Here is a 17,621-nt window from a genome sequence, read left to right on the forward strand (position 1 = left end):
TATTTAAGCATTTTTGGGGGGTCATAAGTGAATTTGACCAGTTTTGTAGGTTGATTGAGCTGGCCACAGTGAGTGAGTGTCTGTTTTTGGATCAGCAGTAACCAGCAAAAAACTAAAGAGGATCACTTTTCATATAATTTTAATAATAATAATAATGCTGCCTGAGAACACATTTTTGAGCGAGTACAAAGCCGCTTTGTGTGGATATAACTCCAGTGTCACTGATGCAGAGGTGTGGACTCGAGTCACATGACTTGGACTCGAGTCAGACTCGAGTCATTAATTTTATGACTTTAGACTTGACTTGAAAAAATGTTCTAAGACTTGTGACTTGACTTGGACTTTTACACCAATGACTTGGGACTTGAATTGGACTTGAACCGGTTTACTTGAAAAGACTTGATATTTTACCCCAAATATAAAATTTAACATACATATTATATAGAGATTGAAAATGTGACGTCATTCACGGGTAGAACCGCAAAGGATTCTGGGAACTCATGGCAAGCGGTACTAGCGCACGCAGGCTTTCAATTGAAATCAGTTATACAGCGATAAAAAGAAACACAAAAATGTCAAGAAGCCGTTGTATTATTAACTGCAATAGCCGGTCGCATGACAGCCACGGGAAGCCGACAGGTAAAGAGATCGGTTGTTATCGGATTACGTCGTTGAAGAGAAATTGTTCGAGCCATGTTTCCGAAGTAACAAAGAGGCGACTGGATTGCAGCCATTCAAAGACCAAATATAACGTCCCAGAACACTCCAGCTCACAGGTTAGTCTGCTCCAAGCATTTACACGAAGGTCAGTCTGCTGTTGTAGTTAATACGTCATTTTCATAACATAATTGGTGATATAGGTTACAAGCAAGTCTGGTGCTGAACAGAAATTGTCGCGCTATGCTCCTTTATTTATTGTGCATAAATAGTGAATTGTCCTGACGCAATATTGCGTTTCGCTTCTGTTATTATGGTACATTGACAAAAACATATACTTTTATTCACAGGATAAAACAGGTTTTTTGTATCACTAATTGCCCAGTACGATTACAACATACAATATTATTGTCACTGCTACATTTCTGTGATGCTACCAGAAATTATTTCCACTGCTAATTAATTACCGCTGAGCTCAAAGGTCCTATTAATAAACGGTTAACGAATCTGTATTTATGAAGACGATTTGTGAGACTGGTAAACTTATGATGTGTACGATGGTCTTTACTTTCTACACGGTGCATTTCAAGGTCCTGCACCCATCCGTCGGTAAACTGTACCTGGGCTTGTTGCAGTGACCTGAAGTTACTAAACTTCATGAGTGTATGCACTCACTCCAAGAACCGTATAATTATAAATATGCATATAAATATGCTACGATGAGATAGCTGACTTCATCTAACTAGCAAATGTTGTCCAGGCTACGTTGGTGATACAGTTTTTTTTAATGTGTATGATATTTTTGTCATGCGATTTTAAAGCCGGTCCTACAACCGCATCCAAGAATAACATGCAGCGTATCTCAGAACTGTCGGTGAAAATTATTCTTGGAGCTAGGTTTAATTGAGCTGCATTTTAAAGAGGTGCAATTTCACAATTTGTGTATATTTTCTAAGTTCACTATTTTGTATGTGTTGAGAAAAACACAGATTAAAAAATTACATGGTCTAATATTTACATTTAGCATAACTGCAACATTATTTTTTCGTTTTTTTTTTTTTAAAGACTCGAAAGGACTTGAAATTCAAAGTTTCAGACTTGTGACTTGACTCGGACTTTTACACCAGTGACTTGAGACTCGACTCTGACTTGTCTGACATTACTTGAGACTTGACTTGAGACTTGAGGATAAAGACTTGAGACTTACTTGAGACTTGCAAAACAATGACTTGGTCCCACCTCTGCACTGATGTCCTTTCATGCAGCCATTGATCAGCTGTTACTGGCATCTTCTGATGCATTTCCTTTCAGTGATGTTCCTCAGGGGTGACGTGGGAGGCCTCTTTTAAGCAGCCAACTATATCAGTGCTATTTATGACTGTCTCATTACAAAGCTTCAAACATGTGCGACATAACTGCGATCAAAGGCTTGACTTGAATACTCAGACATACAGTGGGTCAACACTTCTGCTGTGTCATGGGAAGACCTAAATTACAATTTCACAAGACAAAAATATCTCTCTTGATTTGTGTAAGAAAGGAAATCTGAGTTGGTGGTTTTGGGCGGGTGTCGCTCAGTTGGAAGAACACAGCCGACACAGCCGAGGTCAGCAGTTTGATTACAGCTGCAGCTTCGTATTCAGATATGAGTGGAGGTATATTAGTGGGCACTGAGTGTGAATGGGTCTGATGTGTGAGTGAAATTCCCACAGTTAACTAAAGATCAGTGGCTATTATGGAACTGTACCTCACACACAAGCAGTCCCGTGTGAGAGACCAGGCACATGGACTGTAGCACAGGACAGTCACTTAGAGATAGGGTGAGAAGTTTGGCCATCCGGGAGGGGCTCAGAGTAGAGCAGCTGCTGCTCCACATGGAAAGGAGCCAGCTGAGGTGGTTCGGGCATCTGACAAGGATGCCCCCTGGGCGCCTCCTGGGTGAGGTGTTCCAGGCATGTCCCACCGGGAGGAGGCCCTGGGGCAGACCCAGGACACGCTGGAGAGATTATATCTCTCGGCTGGCCTGGGAACGCCTTGGTGTTCCCCGGATAAGCTGGAGGAGGTGGCTGGGGAGAGGGAGGTCTGGGCCTCTTTGCTTAGGCTGCTGCCCCCGCGACCCGGCCCCGGACAAAGCGGATGAAGATGGATGGATGGATGGATGGATGGATTTGATTCTGATTCACAAGGTCCTGAATCGATTTGATCCACAATTCGATTTGATTCAATTCGATTCGATTCGATTCGAATCTGGGAAATTTTGCCTCAAACAGTCAGAAATATTATAATTCAGATCATGCATCAGTACATTTCCATATTTTTGTATCTATAGAAACAAAGCTGACACTTGTGGTGAGACTTTATCAAAGGTGTGAGCATCACAGCAGATGCCTTTGTGTCAAAGTAGCTGAAGATAAAACAGAAAAACATGAAGGTGATTTTCCTGGCCTGGATTTTATAAAAAGATTCTGCATTAGATCAAAAAAGAAAGAAAACCATGAATCAACACATGAACATTACCTGATGCTGCTGAAGTGAAGCAGAGCAAAGTTACAGAGGTTTGATTAGAGACACAGCTGAGAGTTTTGCAATTATGCATAATTTAAAAAGTTTACATTTGATCAGTAGCCTATTGAACAGCAGAAATTAGGGTTTGTTGGAAGTAAGTAAAAGGAAAAAAACAGCGGCCGACAGCCTGTAAACAACGGCAGACTTGTGTAACAAGCAAGTTAATAATGCAGAAAACAGATTTTTAGACGGGAAACTGTTCTTGAAGTACACTGAGTGTCATGATTCGGCTGTGTGCAGGCTGGATGAGGACCCAATCGCAAACTCACGGAGGCAGGAATTAACTCAAAATTCACAGCTTTATTGTTGGAGAGCAAAACCATACAAACTAAACTGGGAAACTATAACGTAATAGACGGAGAAACACACGGCCATGAATGAGGGAGAACGCGACACAGAACAGAGGGAGACGCGGACATAAATACACAGAGGGTTAACGAGGGAAGTGGGAGCACGGCTGACACAGATAATCGTAACGAGACAGGGCAGGAGTGAACGCAACATGACGCATACTGACGAGAGACTGTCAAAGTAAAACAGGAAGTACACAGAGGTTCAGACAGGAGGAGAGAGAGCACAGACATAACGGGCTGGGGAAAACATTGAATAAAACACAAGGAGGGGAGACGAGGGCTCACAGATACACAGAGGGGCACACAGGGGGTAAAAGTCACAAGGGGAAGTCAAATAAGGAACAACTTAACAGAACAACCTAGAAACCAGGACATAAATAAAGAACAAAACACAAAACACACAAAAACTAAGAATACTGTGCCAACATGGCCCAGGATCATGACACTGAGAGAGAGAGAGAGCTGTGCATGAAGTGTAATTTTATTGTGGTGGAAGCAAAACAGAAAAGTCAGAGGGAATAGTGATGGGATTTCCAGCTCTTTTTAGAGAACCGGCTCTTCAGGTTGTTTTGTTGCTTTAATTAATTTATTATTAACAATAATTTTAAATTATGCACAAAAGGAATTACTAATGTAAAAAAGTGGTTTTATTTATATATGTTTATATATAAATATATGCGGTGGCCCCTAGAGACAAAACACGTACAAACTACAAAACACATTTCTAGCGTTAACTGAACTTCAAAACAGAGCTACTAGATCACTTAAATTACACAATTGAAAGCATATGTGTATTGTTTGTGTATTTATACACAAGCATTCATATATATTCAAATAATTTAAAAAATGTTCATTTACCTGTTATTACCACACACCAAATCCGGTCGTTGGTACTTCCTGGCTTGTGTAGCCACGAGGTAACAAAAGCTCAACACTGCCGCCTAGCATCCTGGAGCATTTCTGTTGTGTTTTGTACGTGTTTTGTCTGTAGGAGCCACCGTAAATATACTTTTATTTATTCACTCCACATAAAATCTAATAAATAAATCATATAATACAAAAACCAACTATTCACATTTCAACTTTTAACTATTTAAATTTTCAGCTCTTTCCTTTTAAACAAATTTAAAGTGAAACAACACAAAACACTGCAAACCACAACACAATTAAATATAAACTAAAATATGAAAACAAAAAGAACATGCATGTTCTCTGTCATATGGGCCTGCATGAATAAACTTTCTGAATCCTTTATCATCCGCAACTGAAAATAGCTGTGGATGATTACTATAGAGATTGACAGACCACGTGACTTTCGCTCATTGCATGCCGTGAACTCGTGGCAAAACAATCCAAGTACCTGCATCAAATGCAAGCATTTGCAGCACCGCAAAACGTTCATTCTTCGGTTCCAATAAATTCTTGCTTTTTCTTTGCCGCCCAAAAAGTTATGTACAAAACGAAGGAGAACAATGCCGGTCCGTACAAAGACAGACTTGATGAAAGTCAAAGAAAAGATACGAGGAAAAAAAATCAAACCAGTGAAAGTGTTAGACCCTTACGAGCACACAGAGGGACAAAATACGTTAGCGTGCTGCCCAACTTTCACCAGCTCATATTTATAATTATACGGTTCTTGGAGTGAGTGCATACACTCATGAAGTTTAGTAACTTCAGGTCACTGCAACAAGCCCAGGTACAGTTTACCGACGGATGGGTGCAGGACCTTGAAATGCACCGTGTAGAAAGTAAAGACCATCGTACACATCATAAGTTTACCAGTCTCACAAATCGTCGTCATAAATACAGATTCGTTAACCGTTTATTAATAGGACCTTTGAGCTCAGCGGTAATTAATTAGCAGTGGAAATAATTTCTGGTAGCATCACAGAAATGTAGCAGTGACAATAATACTGTATGCTGTAATCGTACTGGGCAATTAGTGATACAAAACAACTGTTTTACCCTGTGAATAAAAGTATATGTTTTTGTCAATGTACCATAATAACAGAAGCGAAACACAATATTGTGTCAGGACAATTCACTATTTATGCACAATAAACAAAGGAGCGACAATTTCTGTTCAGCGCCAGACTTGCTTGTAACCTATATCACCAATTATGTTAAGAAAAATGACGCATTAACTACAACAGCAGACTGACCTTCGTGTAAATGCTTGGAGCAGACTAACCTGTGAGCTGGAGGGTTCTGGGACGTTATATTTGGTCTTTGAATGGCTGCAATCCAGTCGCCTCTTTGTTACTTCGGAAACATGGCTCGAACAATTTCTCTTCAACAACGTAATCCGATAACAACCGATCTCTTTACCCGTCGGCTTCCCGTGGCTGTCATGCGACCGGCTATTGCAGTTAATAATACAACGGCTTCTTGACATTTTTGTGTTTCTTTTTATCGCTGTGTGACTGATTTCAATTAAAAGCCTGCGTGCGCTAGTACCTCTTGCCACGAGTTCCCAGAATTCTTTGCGGTTTTACCCCTGAGTGACGTCACATTTTCAATCTCTATACCTTTCTAATGTGACGTTGTTGTCCCTGGCTCTTTCTCTCTCTCTCCCTCCCGCTCTGTTCCTGTGCTACTGCCAGTGTAACTACCGCCCCTCCCCCCTCTGCCCAGCAAAGCACAAGACTGCGTGAGGAGTGAAGCGGGAAAAAAGTGCGAGAGAGAGGGTGAGAACCCCCCCACGGCTCCCAATAAGGAGTTGGCATCGTTCACTTCAAAGAGTCAGAACTAAGAGCCGTTTCGTTCGCAACAGACACATCACTACTATCACTAAGAGTGAGTTCATGATGATGTTTATGTGAAGCGTAGTTTGGATCTTCTTTTGCTGCTGGTTCCGTTTGGAGAGAGATCAAACTAACAGCTTTAGAATCAGCAAAAAAACACAGGCGTAAACACAAAACCGCCGAAACATCAGAATCAGCGAGCTGTCGGCTTTCAGCCCCGACTGTGTCCGTGCCGTCGGTGAGAAAGGCGACATCTCACTGATCCTGATCTGTCGGCGGGTCCGAGCTTTGTGTTTACGTCTCCGTGCAGAATCCGTGTTCCTGCTCTCTTTTACTGTTTTAGCTGTTTGGTGGTTGTTGACATCAGAGGCGGAGCCAGACATTTGAAACACCCGGGGCTTAGCCCTAAAGGGTAGTATGCATGTGGGATTTATTTATTTTTTTTTTGGGGGGGGGGGTAGAAATGACTGAAAGATTAATTGGCTCTGTTTTGAGTTTTGTTCAAAAAAGAATGACTTCATATAGGGAAAAATCTATATCACATGTGCAGGACACCTTAGACTAGTTTTTTAATTAAGCAGCAAGGCAGAACAAAGTCGGGGCTGCATCAAGACACGAGGACTAAACCCCAATTCAACCAGGCCCAGAACTGATCCGGAATTAACACAGGACTGCAACAGTTCAAAATCAGGACTACTGAGGACTTAACCAAGACAGAACCAGAATCAGAACTAGATGATAGTAGCACTAAAAATCATCATAGACCTGCACTACACTTATTTTTTAATTCTACCAAAGTCCACTATTTAGATTGAGAAAAGTTTATATAATTATTTAGCCTTGTTGTGCAAACAAGCCTGCATAACTTACGGAGCCCCCCAGGGGACATGGGAGAAAAAAAAATTAGGGAGGGAAAAAAAAAAAGAATTAGGGAGAAAAAAAAAATTAAGACGGACTTTTGCGAGATCTCGCAAAAGTATTGCGAGCGCTCGCAAAAGTATTGCGAGATCTCGCAAAAGTATTGCGAGCGCTCGCAAAAGTATTGCCACAAAGCGTACTCTGACCTGGCCGTCTTGGTTGAATTTATAGACAACCAATTGCAGTACTCTGGGCAGCTTCACGGATACCGATGGATGTACGCTAAATGCAGGGAACATGGACTACGCGTGAGGAAAGAGGATGTGCGCTTGGTTTTGAAGGAGCTGGATCCCCGAGGCGTCGCACTGAGGCAAGCAGTACGTTTCAGGCGGAGGAACTATTTTTCAAAAGGGCCGAATTTCATCTGGCACATGGACTCCTACGACAAACTGAAGCCATATGGCATCTGTATCAATGGTAGTATTGACGGTTTCTCGAGAAAAATAATCTGGCTTAATGCATACACAACAAATAGTAATCCGAAAGTGATCGGGGGGTATTACATAGAAGCGGTGCAGCGTTTAAAGGGCTGCCCTAGAGTTGTGAGGGGCGATCTTGGAACTGAAAATGGCCATGTTAGAGGCTTTCAGCGTTTCCTTGTGCCCGTGGCTCCTAACGACACCCCTGAGAGTTACTTGGAGGGAGCAAGTACCGCCAATCAAAGGATTGAATACTGGTGGCGTTTTCTTCGCAGCCAGTGTCTGGAGTTCTGGTTATCCTTATTTGCAGACATCAGAGACAACGGGTACTTTGATGGTGGGTTTCTGGACAAAAACCTCCTTCAGTTTTGTTGCATGGGACTCATCCAGGTGAGTTAATAAAATATGTTTTGTTGCGTGCCTGGATGCATGCGTGTGTGAGTGAGAGATAAAGGAAACTGAGGAAGTGAAACGTCTCCTGTACTCGTTTGTGGTGTTCCCATTATCACAAATGTGGAAGCCAACTGCTCAGCCTCTGTGTGGTGGTGGTGGTGGAGGACCCCCATCTTTTTTTTCGGGCCTCCGCTTTTTTTCTAGTGGCCATAACGGGTCACATTTGAGCATACAGAGTAAGCAAATATGTACTTGTAATGTGCTCAGATAATTTCAATAAGTGCTTACAGAAAGACAATTAATGTAGCCTCTAACTGCAATTGATTTACATCGGACAAACAGACCAAGCACTATGGCCCATGATACAATTACACCTTACTTGTTTGGACTATATTTTTATATTTCATTTTTACTTGCTGCCAGGAACGTTTGGGGCCTGTTGGGTTGCACCTGCGCTCACATCACATCACAAAATAAAATGTATAAAATATAAAATAAAATATAATAAATAACGTGTTAAATGGGTGGAAATCCCTAGATCAATGTTTAAATTAACACTCACGCATTTAGTTTTTTAATGTTGGTTAAACAAAACTGAAAAAATAAAGAACTAAATAGAGACCTTTTGAACTCTTAGAATTTCTAATAGATATAAACATTCTTTTTTTGTCACTGAATTTATCTGAAGCTTATTTTATCAGCTGAATAACAAATTCTTTGCACCCACCTGTTCTGTTGATGAACAGCAATTTCATTCGAATGCTATTTTTGCAAAACTCACCACTTCTGAAAGGATGATATGTGTTGTTGAACTACCGGACAAATAAACTGAAATCTAATCAATTTCTAATTATTTTTGGACTATGTAGTACAGACAACTAAAAAATTGCAAATGACAAAAGCATATCGACAACATCTGTGTATTGACTGCCTGTGTTCCCAGGCACTTTAATTTCAGAGAAGGGTAGACAGAAGTGCATAATCTGTCAAAAATGTAGCAATACTTTATAATTAACCATATATACTATTTAATCTAATTAGAAATCCTGGCCTACAATCTTGTTTATCCTAGAAACTGTTAAATCTGATTATCATTGCTTGTTAATTTGTAATTATATAAGACAGTATAAAGAATTGTGAATCATCTGTATGTCACATTATGGCAAAGTCCTTTCAAAAAAAAAAAAAACTTGTGATGGCAATATGATTTTTAACAAAACAACTAGTAAACATTTTGGAAGCTAATCAAGGGAAAATAGGACTTATTGTTACAAGATGATGTTTATAGGCCACATCAGCTTTAAGAATTTGTAAACAGGGTCTTATCATTAACTTTCAATAACTTCTTTCGCAACCATAGTGACATTCTTTACTAACATTAATGGACTTTTCACCCTAAAATCAAATTTACAAATTTTTCTGTTCGCTAGCTGTAGTATTCCTTAATCCACACTGTTTTAGTGTGAGTTGCCCAATTTTAGAGATATTGACTGTACAAGCCTACCCCTCTCTTGTTTCACATGGTACTTAATGCTTAGTAGCAAAGTCCTTATGTAGCTTCATGTTGTTTTTCAACAAGGAAGAGATCTCTACAGCTAATATCTCCCAAAACTAGGCAACTCACGACAAAACATTCTAGATGGATAAACAGCAAGCCAATGTGTGTCACTGCGGGGTATGCAGGTGTGTTGAGAGAACGTACCCAAAAGCAGACAAGGAGAGAGAGAGGACAATCAACTTAAAACAAAAGCGAGCCTTTATTCTGGCTGATGGCTGGAGTAAAAGAAAATAATGACAATGTGTACAGCAAATTTTGATGTGATCTGTCCCTCTAACGCTAAACACAAACCTTGTTTTCAACAGAAGTTAAAGATGTGGTCATTTTCAAAGAATTTTAAACAATAAAGAGTCCTTGTGAAATCTGACCTAACATACAACTAAACCATCAGAAAATTAAATTTGTGACTGCTTGTTATACGGCTGAATATATCAAATGCTTCAATGACAAAATGAAACAAGACAGAATTTATGAACTCAAGGATAATCATACAAATAAAAATTACAGCTCTAACCATTAGTACACTCATCAAGTTCAAATGATGTCCATTTCAAAGTAATTGCTGGAAAGGACATTGTCGAACTCTGTGCGAAATTCAGGATAAGAACTGTAAGTGCATGGCACTTCAAGGGTAGCTCCACAGGTGTGAGCAACAGGCCTTCTGTTGAGCCCAGTTTCAGCATTAAAGCACACCAAAATTTTGTCAACACATATCACGGAAGATCCTGTGCAGAAGCGCAGGATTTTTTCAGCTTTGGTTTCATCAGCGTTTTTAACATAACGCTGAAGATGGTTAAACGTTGTTTGTTCTCCGTGAGACAGCATGATTTTTGTTGCTTCAAATAGCTGCACTAGTCTTTTGCCTGTGGCCTTCTTTGTCTCATACAGAGATAACACACTTTCCTTGTCTGCCAGTTTCAGCTGCAGATGTGCCATGGGTGTGGAGAAGCAATCCATTATATACTTTGGCTCTTGGAGAATGGCCTTATGAGCCATTGTTTCAATGGCAGGCTGCATGTTGTTCTTAGGTGGTAGGAAGTGGGAACCCATCCTTGTAAAAAGGTCAAGCAGGTCCTCTTCATCATTTTCATCCATTGTGCCTTGGAGAGCCTTCTCAACAGCTGATCTCTCAACAGGAGGCAGATAGTTGAGAAACGATGCAATCAGAATGTCTACATCAACTGAGTCCATTCCGTGGATGCAGGCTAAAATGAAAGCCCTTGACAGCCTCACTGGAAAGACACCATGGTCTAGTAAGCCTTTCACCCATATCTGCCCAACTGCTTGCCATTCAGCCTCACTAAAGTCTGGCCTCAGCCTTGGAACTCGTTCATTTTCACCTTCACACTGTTCCAAAAATTGCTCCCAAAATGCAGTGTAAACCTCCCTTGACACCCCAGCATCATCAACAGCATTTTCATTTACAAAGTTCATCTTTAAAGTCACATTCAGAATGCGACTGTCTATAAATACAGCCAAAAGATCATCAACAACTTTTATCCTGCGAATTGATACATGTAGGGGGCTCTGTGGGTCTCCTGAATTTGATGGGGAAAGTTGGTTGCTTGAATCTAAACGCAAACCTTGTGCAATGAAATTCAGTCCATGGTCCTGAGTAAAAGACAAAACATGCACATTCTATAAGAAATGCAAATGAATTGTACAGATTACACAATATCAATGTTCTGAAAAAGTTTGAAATTTATTTGTCTAATTTTAGTGGGCTGTACATTCCCAAACCATGGTTGCACTGACAATTTATATATAACATTAACATTGTGGCCTGATGGATGTCCTTGTATGCCTCACAGAAAATTATACAAGTGTTCTTTACATGTATGAGAAGACTCACTTATGTGCAAAATAGGAAGAGAACACAATAGTGACACCAAAACAATGTCTCACTGCTGTGTTATGTAAATAACTTGATTTCAAGACTAAATTTCCTGTTTAATCTTATGTTAATGTAAAACACTGGAATTGTCTCTCAACTGACAATATCCTTTTAATTCAAATAGACCCACAAACTGCCATATCCTCAGAAAATAGCATGACATTTTTGGCATCTCTACAGTATGTAAAGGTAGGTGTTTATGGTTGCCTGAATTGATCCATCTTACCTGTGCAATCTGGGGTGCTTCCTCTTGTATTGACTGCATATGGGGTGTGGGCAAGCCATTAGCTGAAGACAATGGTAGCAGGAAACCATCCATAGGTAATCCATTTGTGTCGGCATTCTGAGAAGGAAGTATTGCATTAATTGACAACAGACACCTTAACCCTTCAAGATTAGAAGACTCTTCTTCAATCTTCTACCTTGGCCTATTCTAAGTCATGAATGTTCTTAAAAAGTCTGCAAAATATGTCAATAGGTATTAAGAAATAGAACAAAAATACACCACTTTATTTTCAGCCTACATGTCTCACTTACAAGAGTAAAAAGACATATTACAGTGGAATCCCACAGGTTTTTATCAGATCTTGATGTACTTATTGCTACTTAAAATGTTGTATTACTGCTGCAAAAAAAATCAAGTTTTAAACAAACAAGAGATGAATTCTGATTAATAGAAATTGAGCAATTCTTTCACAGTACTGTGAGTTATTTCTTTTAAGATCCAAAAGAATATTACAGAAAATAACACACATGCTTAAATTTTGTCCAAGCAGGAATGCATGATCAGCTTTTTTAAAATCAGAACTATGCAAGTTACTGAATTTGATTATTAATAAATTTCCATATTTTGTCACACTTGAACCATATCAACCACAACTGTCCATGGTCTTACCTGTCTGAGATCCTCACTGTTGACATAATTCAGGGTTATCACGACTGTGTCATCACCATCTGCTCTGACAAGATCCTCTTCAGGATTCCATACAACCGTATCCGCTTCGTCTATGTGTGGAAAACGACATTCCAAATCTTCTGGAAGTTTGTCCCAGGACTCTAGTTTGAAGGATTTGTTAGGAACTATACTGGTCAGATCAATAATTTCAGAGCAGTGGTCAGGGAAATCATGATCACTTGAGTCAGTCTGCTGCCGCTGTCCCACGACAGTGTTTTTAATGTCTGTTGGGGTTGAATGCATATGATGGGATTTTTCTGGACTTTGTGTTGTCACTGCCTCACAGAGTGATTTCAGTTTTTTTGGATTGGGTTCCATCTGGAAATTGTGAATCTGTGAACCAGAAAACAAACACAAGACACAAACGAAAATAATTCAATTATTTTTTCAGCAGCCAGTCATTTTGTACATGTTAATGAATAAAAAGCTGTAAGTCTTTCACAGATGTATTAAATGTACCTTACCACACAAGTCAACAACAAATTCCTGGAATAATTTCATCCTTCAGAAGTGCAAATATTCGTAGATGTACATAAAGCACTTGAATAAGACAACTCTTTATTGCAGTTGCACAGTCAAACCTAGTACAATAGTACAATAGTACAACAAAATTAGAAAATGTCGCATGTTACCACCGAGCACTACTAAACACAACAAAATACAGTAACTTTAAAGTGATCATTATTTTTAATAATAACTTTCTTATTTTAACAAACCTGTTTGCCAGTGTCACTGTCAGATGAATCCCCATGTTCAAGTAGATCTGGGACAAAATCATCTGTCTCACTGTCAAATCCAAGTAATGTCACCGGTGAATCTTCTTCAGTTATGCTGACAGAAAAATCCTCTTCAGATGAGGACTGAACTGTTAACAATGTTTCATCTTTCGTGCAAATGTAAAATCTCAGGATCTTCAATTTGGTTTGTTCATAAAGTTTGCCAACAGTGTCATCTAAAGCAATCGGATTTCTTTTAAAATCACAGATATCAATGACAAAGTCTTCAACTCTCCCTTTTGGCGAGTACCCATCTGAAAAAAACAGGTCCTTTCCCATTTCCAAAATCTTAGCTACAGTTGTAGTTTTTTCCACAGTTGCATGTCTTGTTCCTCCACCATTTCTGGTTCTCACTTGACGGTATTCATTACTGCTTAAATGAAGCCATCCGATTTCTATTTTTCTGCAGGTCTTCTCTGCTGCAGTATTTCTCTGTCTTGCCATCCCTTCACTTTGCTTTTGGAACACACCTGATGAACCACACAGCACTCCTTTGGTTTTTGATCTTACTTTCCGTGCCGCAATTTTATCTCTTAGGTTCTGCAGAACAGTCTCTTTATCCGTGCTTTACTTAGTTTGTTGACAGAAGGACTGGACAGCTAGTCTGTCACCATATGTCCTTATGTATTTTGCCATTTGTCCATCAGTCATGACGGACAGCACTGCCTTATCCACCTGCAGACATAAAACATTAGAGAAATGGTATTAATATACTTTTACTCTAGGAAGCCACACTAGCACACATGGAATACTAACTGTATTAGAATAGAGTTCTTAATCACTGTTCATGATCATTATCAAAAGTTACTCTGTCAACTTCTGTCTTATTACTTTACTGTTGCTGTGTTAGTATTAGTATAGTAATAGTAGTAGATATTTATATATGTTGGGAGAAAACCCTGCAAAATAAACCCAGGAGGAATAGAGACACAATGAGACAAAGTTACTTTTTTATGCTTAACGTGTACACGGGTGAGCTGCTGGAAACAACCCACAACCATGGACAGTGGCTTGGCATTTTTATTGGCACAAATCACAGAGACAGTGAGAACAGGATAAGAAAATAATAAACAGATAAAATAAACAACTCCATATATGGTGCTAGTCTCGTCAGCTGAGAGCTGGGAGAGATAAAACAATATGTCCCCGAAACAATATGTCTTTGCTGGGAAAGTCTAAAAAGACACTTCTAAACTAATCTAACCACAGACAAAGGACATCTTTGTACATTTAAAAGAAGGTAAAGAAACATAGAATCATTTTTCCTGTAGCAATATACTACGTTACTAAAAAATATTTTGCTAGTAAGGTATAAGTAAGGTAAGTTCCACCAAGTATTTTGTGCCATGCTGTCCATGTTACCATGGTAATGGCACAGCCAGATAACAACATCCAAATTCATGGGCTGCAACCTCTTTTTTTTTTTTTAAACTGTATTTATCACATTGTCCAAATTCATGGGCTGCATCCTCCTGAGGACGCTTTTGTAGACCGATTATGTCACAGCGATGCACCAAAGGCTATCCAATTTCGTAGACTCCTCTTTTTTTATTTGCACAGAAATGTACAACAATTCTGGCAATCTCTACAAAGATTCTATTTTAAATTCGTAAACTCCTCCGAATGCAGCAGACAAATGCGTCCTCCTTTTCACCTATTTTTTTTTTAATTATTGAACTTTATTAAGAAACAGTATACAGAACATGTATACAACCAGAACAAAATTAACATATGCCAGGGGGTGTAATACAAAGAATTACATTCACTTTTCACCGAATTTGAAGGATGGGTCCGGTGTGTGCTTCGTGGCCCATATCCCAGAATTCAAAGTGCGGCCCAGCCAAACTCCAGTTTCCGGTAATGGCGGCCGTTAATAAGTTTTAAAATGACCGTTATTAATCTTTCTGGGTCACAAAATTTTTTTAAACATATTTCAGGGGAGAACGTGGGTGTATAAACTTGAAATATCTTCTCGGTTTATCAAGATATCGCATATTTGCAAAAGTGCTTCGACGTTTTCCTTGATGTCTGTTACCCACCAGCTCGATAGGTAGCCGAGAGCTCAAGGGTCACTAAAGCCGCCAAGAACGGCACAACTCCCGGCATATTATTTTCAGATCACCGCGGACTTTAGCTACTCAGGCTAAACTTAATATATAAAACACTTAGACAACCTAAAAATGTTAATGTTTGGCTTTTTTCAGTGTTTCATTTGTTCGTGAGTAAAACGGTTTGGCTGAGATTAAAGTTATTAGATTAAATTCGATAAAATAAAACTTTATTAATCCCCCGGGTGGGTTCCACATTGGTTTTACAGCGCTTAATCAACGTCACACAGAAAACTGATTAAACAGAAGTGCGAGATGGTCGAGAATTTACTCCAGTGTCGTCTTATATTTTAGATAGAAAGGAGCAGACGGACGAGCTTATTACACTCCACCGAGACAGCGGTGACGCTAATCAGAAGGCTAGACGTCCAATTTCCCCAGCCGTTCTGAGAACCCGGCCCACGTAGACCACGAAGCCCGAGTCCTCGGGAGGATGCAGCCCATGAATTTGGACACGATTTGAAATTTCAAAACATATGTGCACTTAACGAGTTATGTTTAATGAACCTGAACATATTTACAAGAATTAACATTAAAGGCCTGCATATACGACCTCGGTTTTTCAACAAGTTACTCGCCTTTTGAACCGCGGTGTTTAATGCTTTGTTGTTTATACGTACTTTGTCTTGTTGCATGTGCATGATGTCGTCGTGTGGGACCTCTCTTGACCGCAAGAAATGTTCTAAATCCTCCTCCATGTCCGCACCGTATGGAGCCCCGTACCGTAGCACCGCACCCTTCAACTGAAACGCTATCAAAAAGCAGCGGGATCTTTTGCGAGATCTCGCAATACTTTTGCGAGCGCTCGCAATACTTTTGCGAGATCTCGCAAAAGTCCGTCTTAATTTTTTTTTTTCTCCCTAATTTTTTTTTTTCCCCTCCCTAATTTTTTTTTCTCCCATGTCCCCTGGGGGGCTCCGTAATAACTTAATAAATGTAGAATTTGAAAAATAACAAACCTAAAAAGAAACACTAGGTACGAGATACATGAGGACCTGTGATACGGTGATACTTCTGGTAAACAACCATTTGACTAACATGTGTGTCTCACCTGCTCTTGTTCATCTCTGTTCTGTCCTCATTCTCCATCTCCCTCTCTGTTCCTCTCTCTCCCTCTTTGTGCTGACAATCATTAAATATACAGTTGAAACCACATATTAATGTACTCTTCAGATCAAAACACAAACACTTTTTTAATTGTAACATCAAATCAGACTAAATGTTTATTTTTTAGATAAATATAAAAACATATTTGTTAACTTTAAAGTAAAGAGAGAAACTATCTGTATTTCTTAATTGTAAATGGCACCAAATTGTATTCAAACTGAGCCACACTTATGGAGCTCCACAGTTCTGTTCCTGGTGTTTTGGTTGACATCTCTTGATGTTCCCATGTCACAGAAACAGGCTCTGTGTTTTGTCTTATATGCATCCACAGCTGTGCCACCAGTTTACTCACATGGACTCTACTAACCAATCAGAAGCTTCTTCAGCTCAGAATGGAATCCTCTGGAGTTTTCTTATTAATTAACAAACTTAGTGTACATGTGCTCCTAAATTTGATGAAAGTGATAAAAAATAGAAGCTCTGTCTCTCTTTATTCTGACATTTAACTAATTCAAAAGATATTTCAATATTTATCTAAAACAAATTGATGTTGTACAGTAAAAATGTTTTCTCCCTAAAGTGTAAATGTCTGGTTACAAATGTGAATATCCTGCTGTGTACTGAAATCCCTCTTGTTTTGCATAGAAATATACTGAACAACATACAAAGCATAATATATAAAATAACATTTACCTGAGTTTTTTCTTTGAAAGAAGCCTCGAATGTCCATTCTTATATTTCAGTACATAACTGAAACCGATTTAGTCAGGGAGGGTAAGAACTGAAAATATGAAATAAACACACGTAAGCTAAGACTCTAAAAAAATAGCATTTGTTCGGCTTTTCATTTCGCCATTTGTTGATTCACTTGAAGAGCGAGTAACGTAATATTGGTCAAGTGATCAGTTTGATATCAATCTTTCGTGATTCACCGTCATTTGTACGGTACGAATGATTTGCTTTGGTACCTGGTCAAACTTAAGCTCTCCTTAGTATGGCTGGCTACGTTTCTCCAACAGCGCACTCACAGGCACAAGAGCACCTGGCTGCAGCCCCGCCCCCTCGCTCAGTCGCTTAGTGCCGGAGCTTGGATCATACCAATATCAGGGGGGATTCACGCACAGTCGTAAATTCCCACAGTGTGCATTATGTGCTTCGAATATTGTGTGTACTT

At 39.5% G+C, this 17,621-nt stretch overlaps 3 protein-coding genes across 4 annotated transcripts; 1 reads left to right on the forward strand and 2 right to left on the reverse strand.

Annotated features, from left to right (window-relative positions):
- Positions 1–7,377: 7,377 nt before the first annotated feature.
- On the forward strand, positions 7,378–8,400 carry LOC146688677 (uncharacterized). The gene has a single exon (XM_085437543.1). The coding sequence runs from the start codon at positions 7,453–7,455 to the stop codon at positions 8,053–8,055; it is 603 nt and encodes a 200-aa protein (XP_085293669.1). The 5' UTR covers positions 7,378–7,452; the 3' UTR covers positions 8,056–8,400.
- Positions 8,401–9,666: 1,266 nt separating this feature from the next.
- Positions 9,667–16,083, reverse strand: LOC146688678 (uncharacterized). 2 transcript variants are annotated; one of them, XM_085437401.1, is made up of 4 exons: positions 15,961–16,083; positions 12,397–12,789; positions 11,728–11,844; positions 9,667–11,218 (listed from the first exon to the last, which is right to left on the reverse strand). In XM_085437401.1, exons 1-4 carry the CDS (start codon positions 16,036–16,038, stop codon positions 10,142–10,144), a joined length of 1,665 nt encoding a protein of 554 aa, XP_085293527.1. In that variant the 5' UTR covers positions 16,039–16,083; the 3' UTR covers positions 9,667–10,141. The 2 variants fall into 2 exon arrangements, with proteins under 2 accessions (XP_085293527.1, XP_085293526.1); XM_085437400.1 differs by lacking the exons at positions 11,728–11,844; positions 15,961–16,083.
- Positions 13,085–13,883, reverse strand: LOC146688679 (uncharacterized). Its single transcript, XM_085437399.1, is given in 1 exon segment — positions 13,085–13,883. A coding segment is annotated over 1 exon segment (720 nt). The 3' UTR covers positions 13,085–13,163.
- Positions 16,084–17,621: the final 1,538 nt, after the last annotated feature.

This window comes from Copadichromis virginalis, linkage group LG17 (assembly GCF_057382275.1).
Source record: "Copadichromis virginalis isolate Kocher_CV1m ecotype Utaka linkage group LG17, C_Virginalis_male_GT1.1, whole genome shotgun sequence".
Classification (NCBI taxonomy): Eukaryota; Metazoa; Chordata; class Actinopteri; order Cichliformes; family Cichlidae; genus Copadichromis; species Copadichromis virginalis.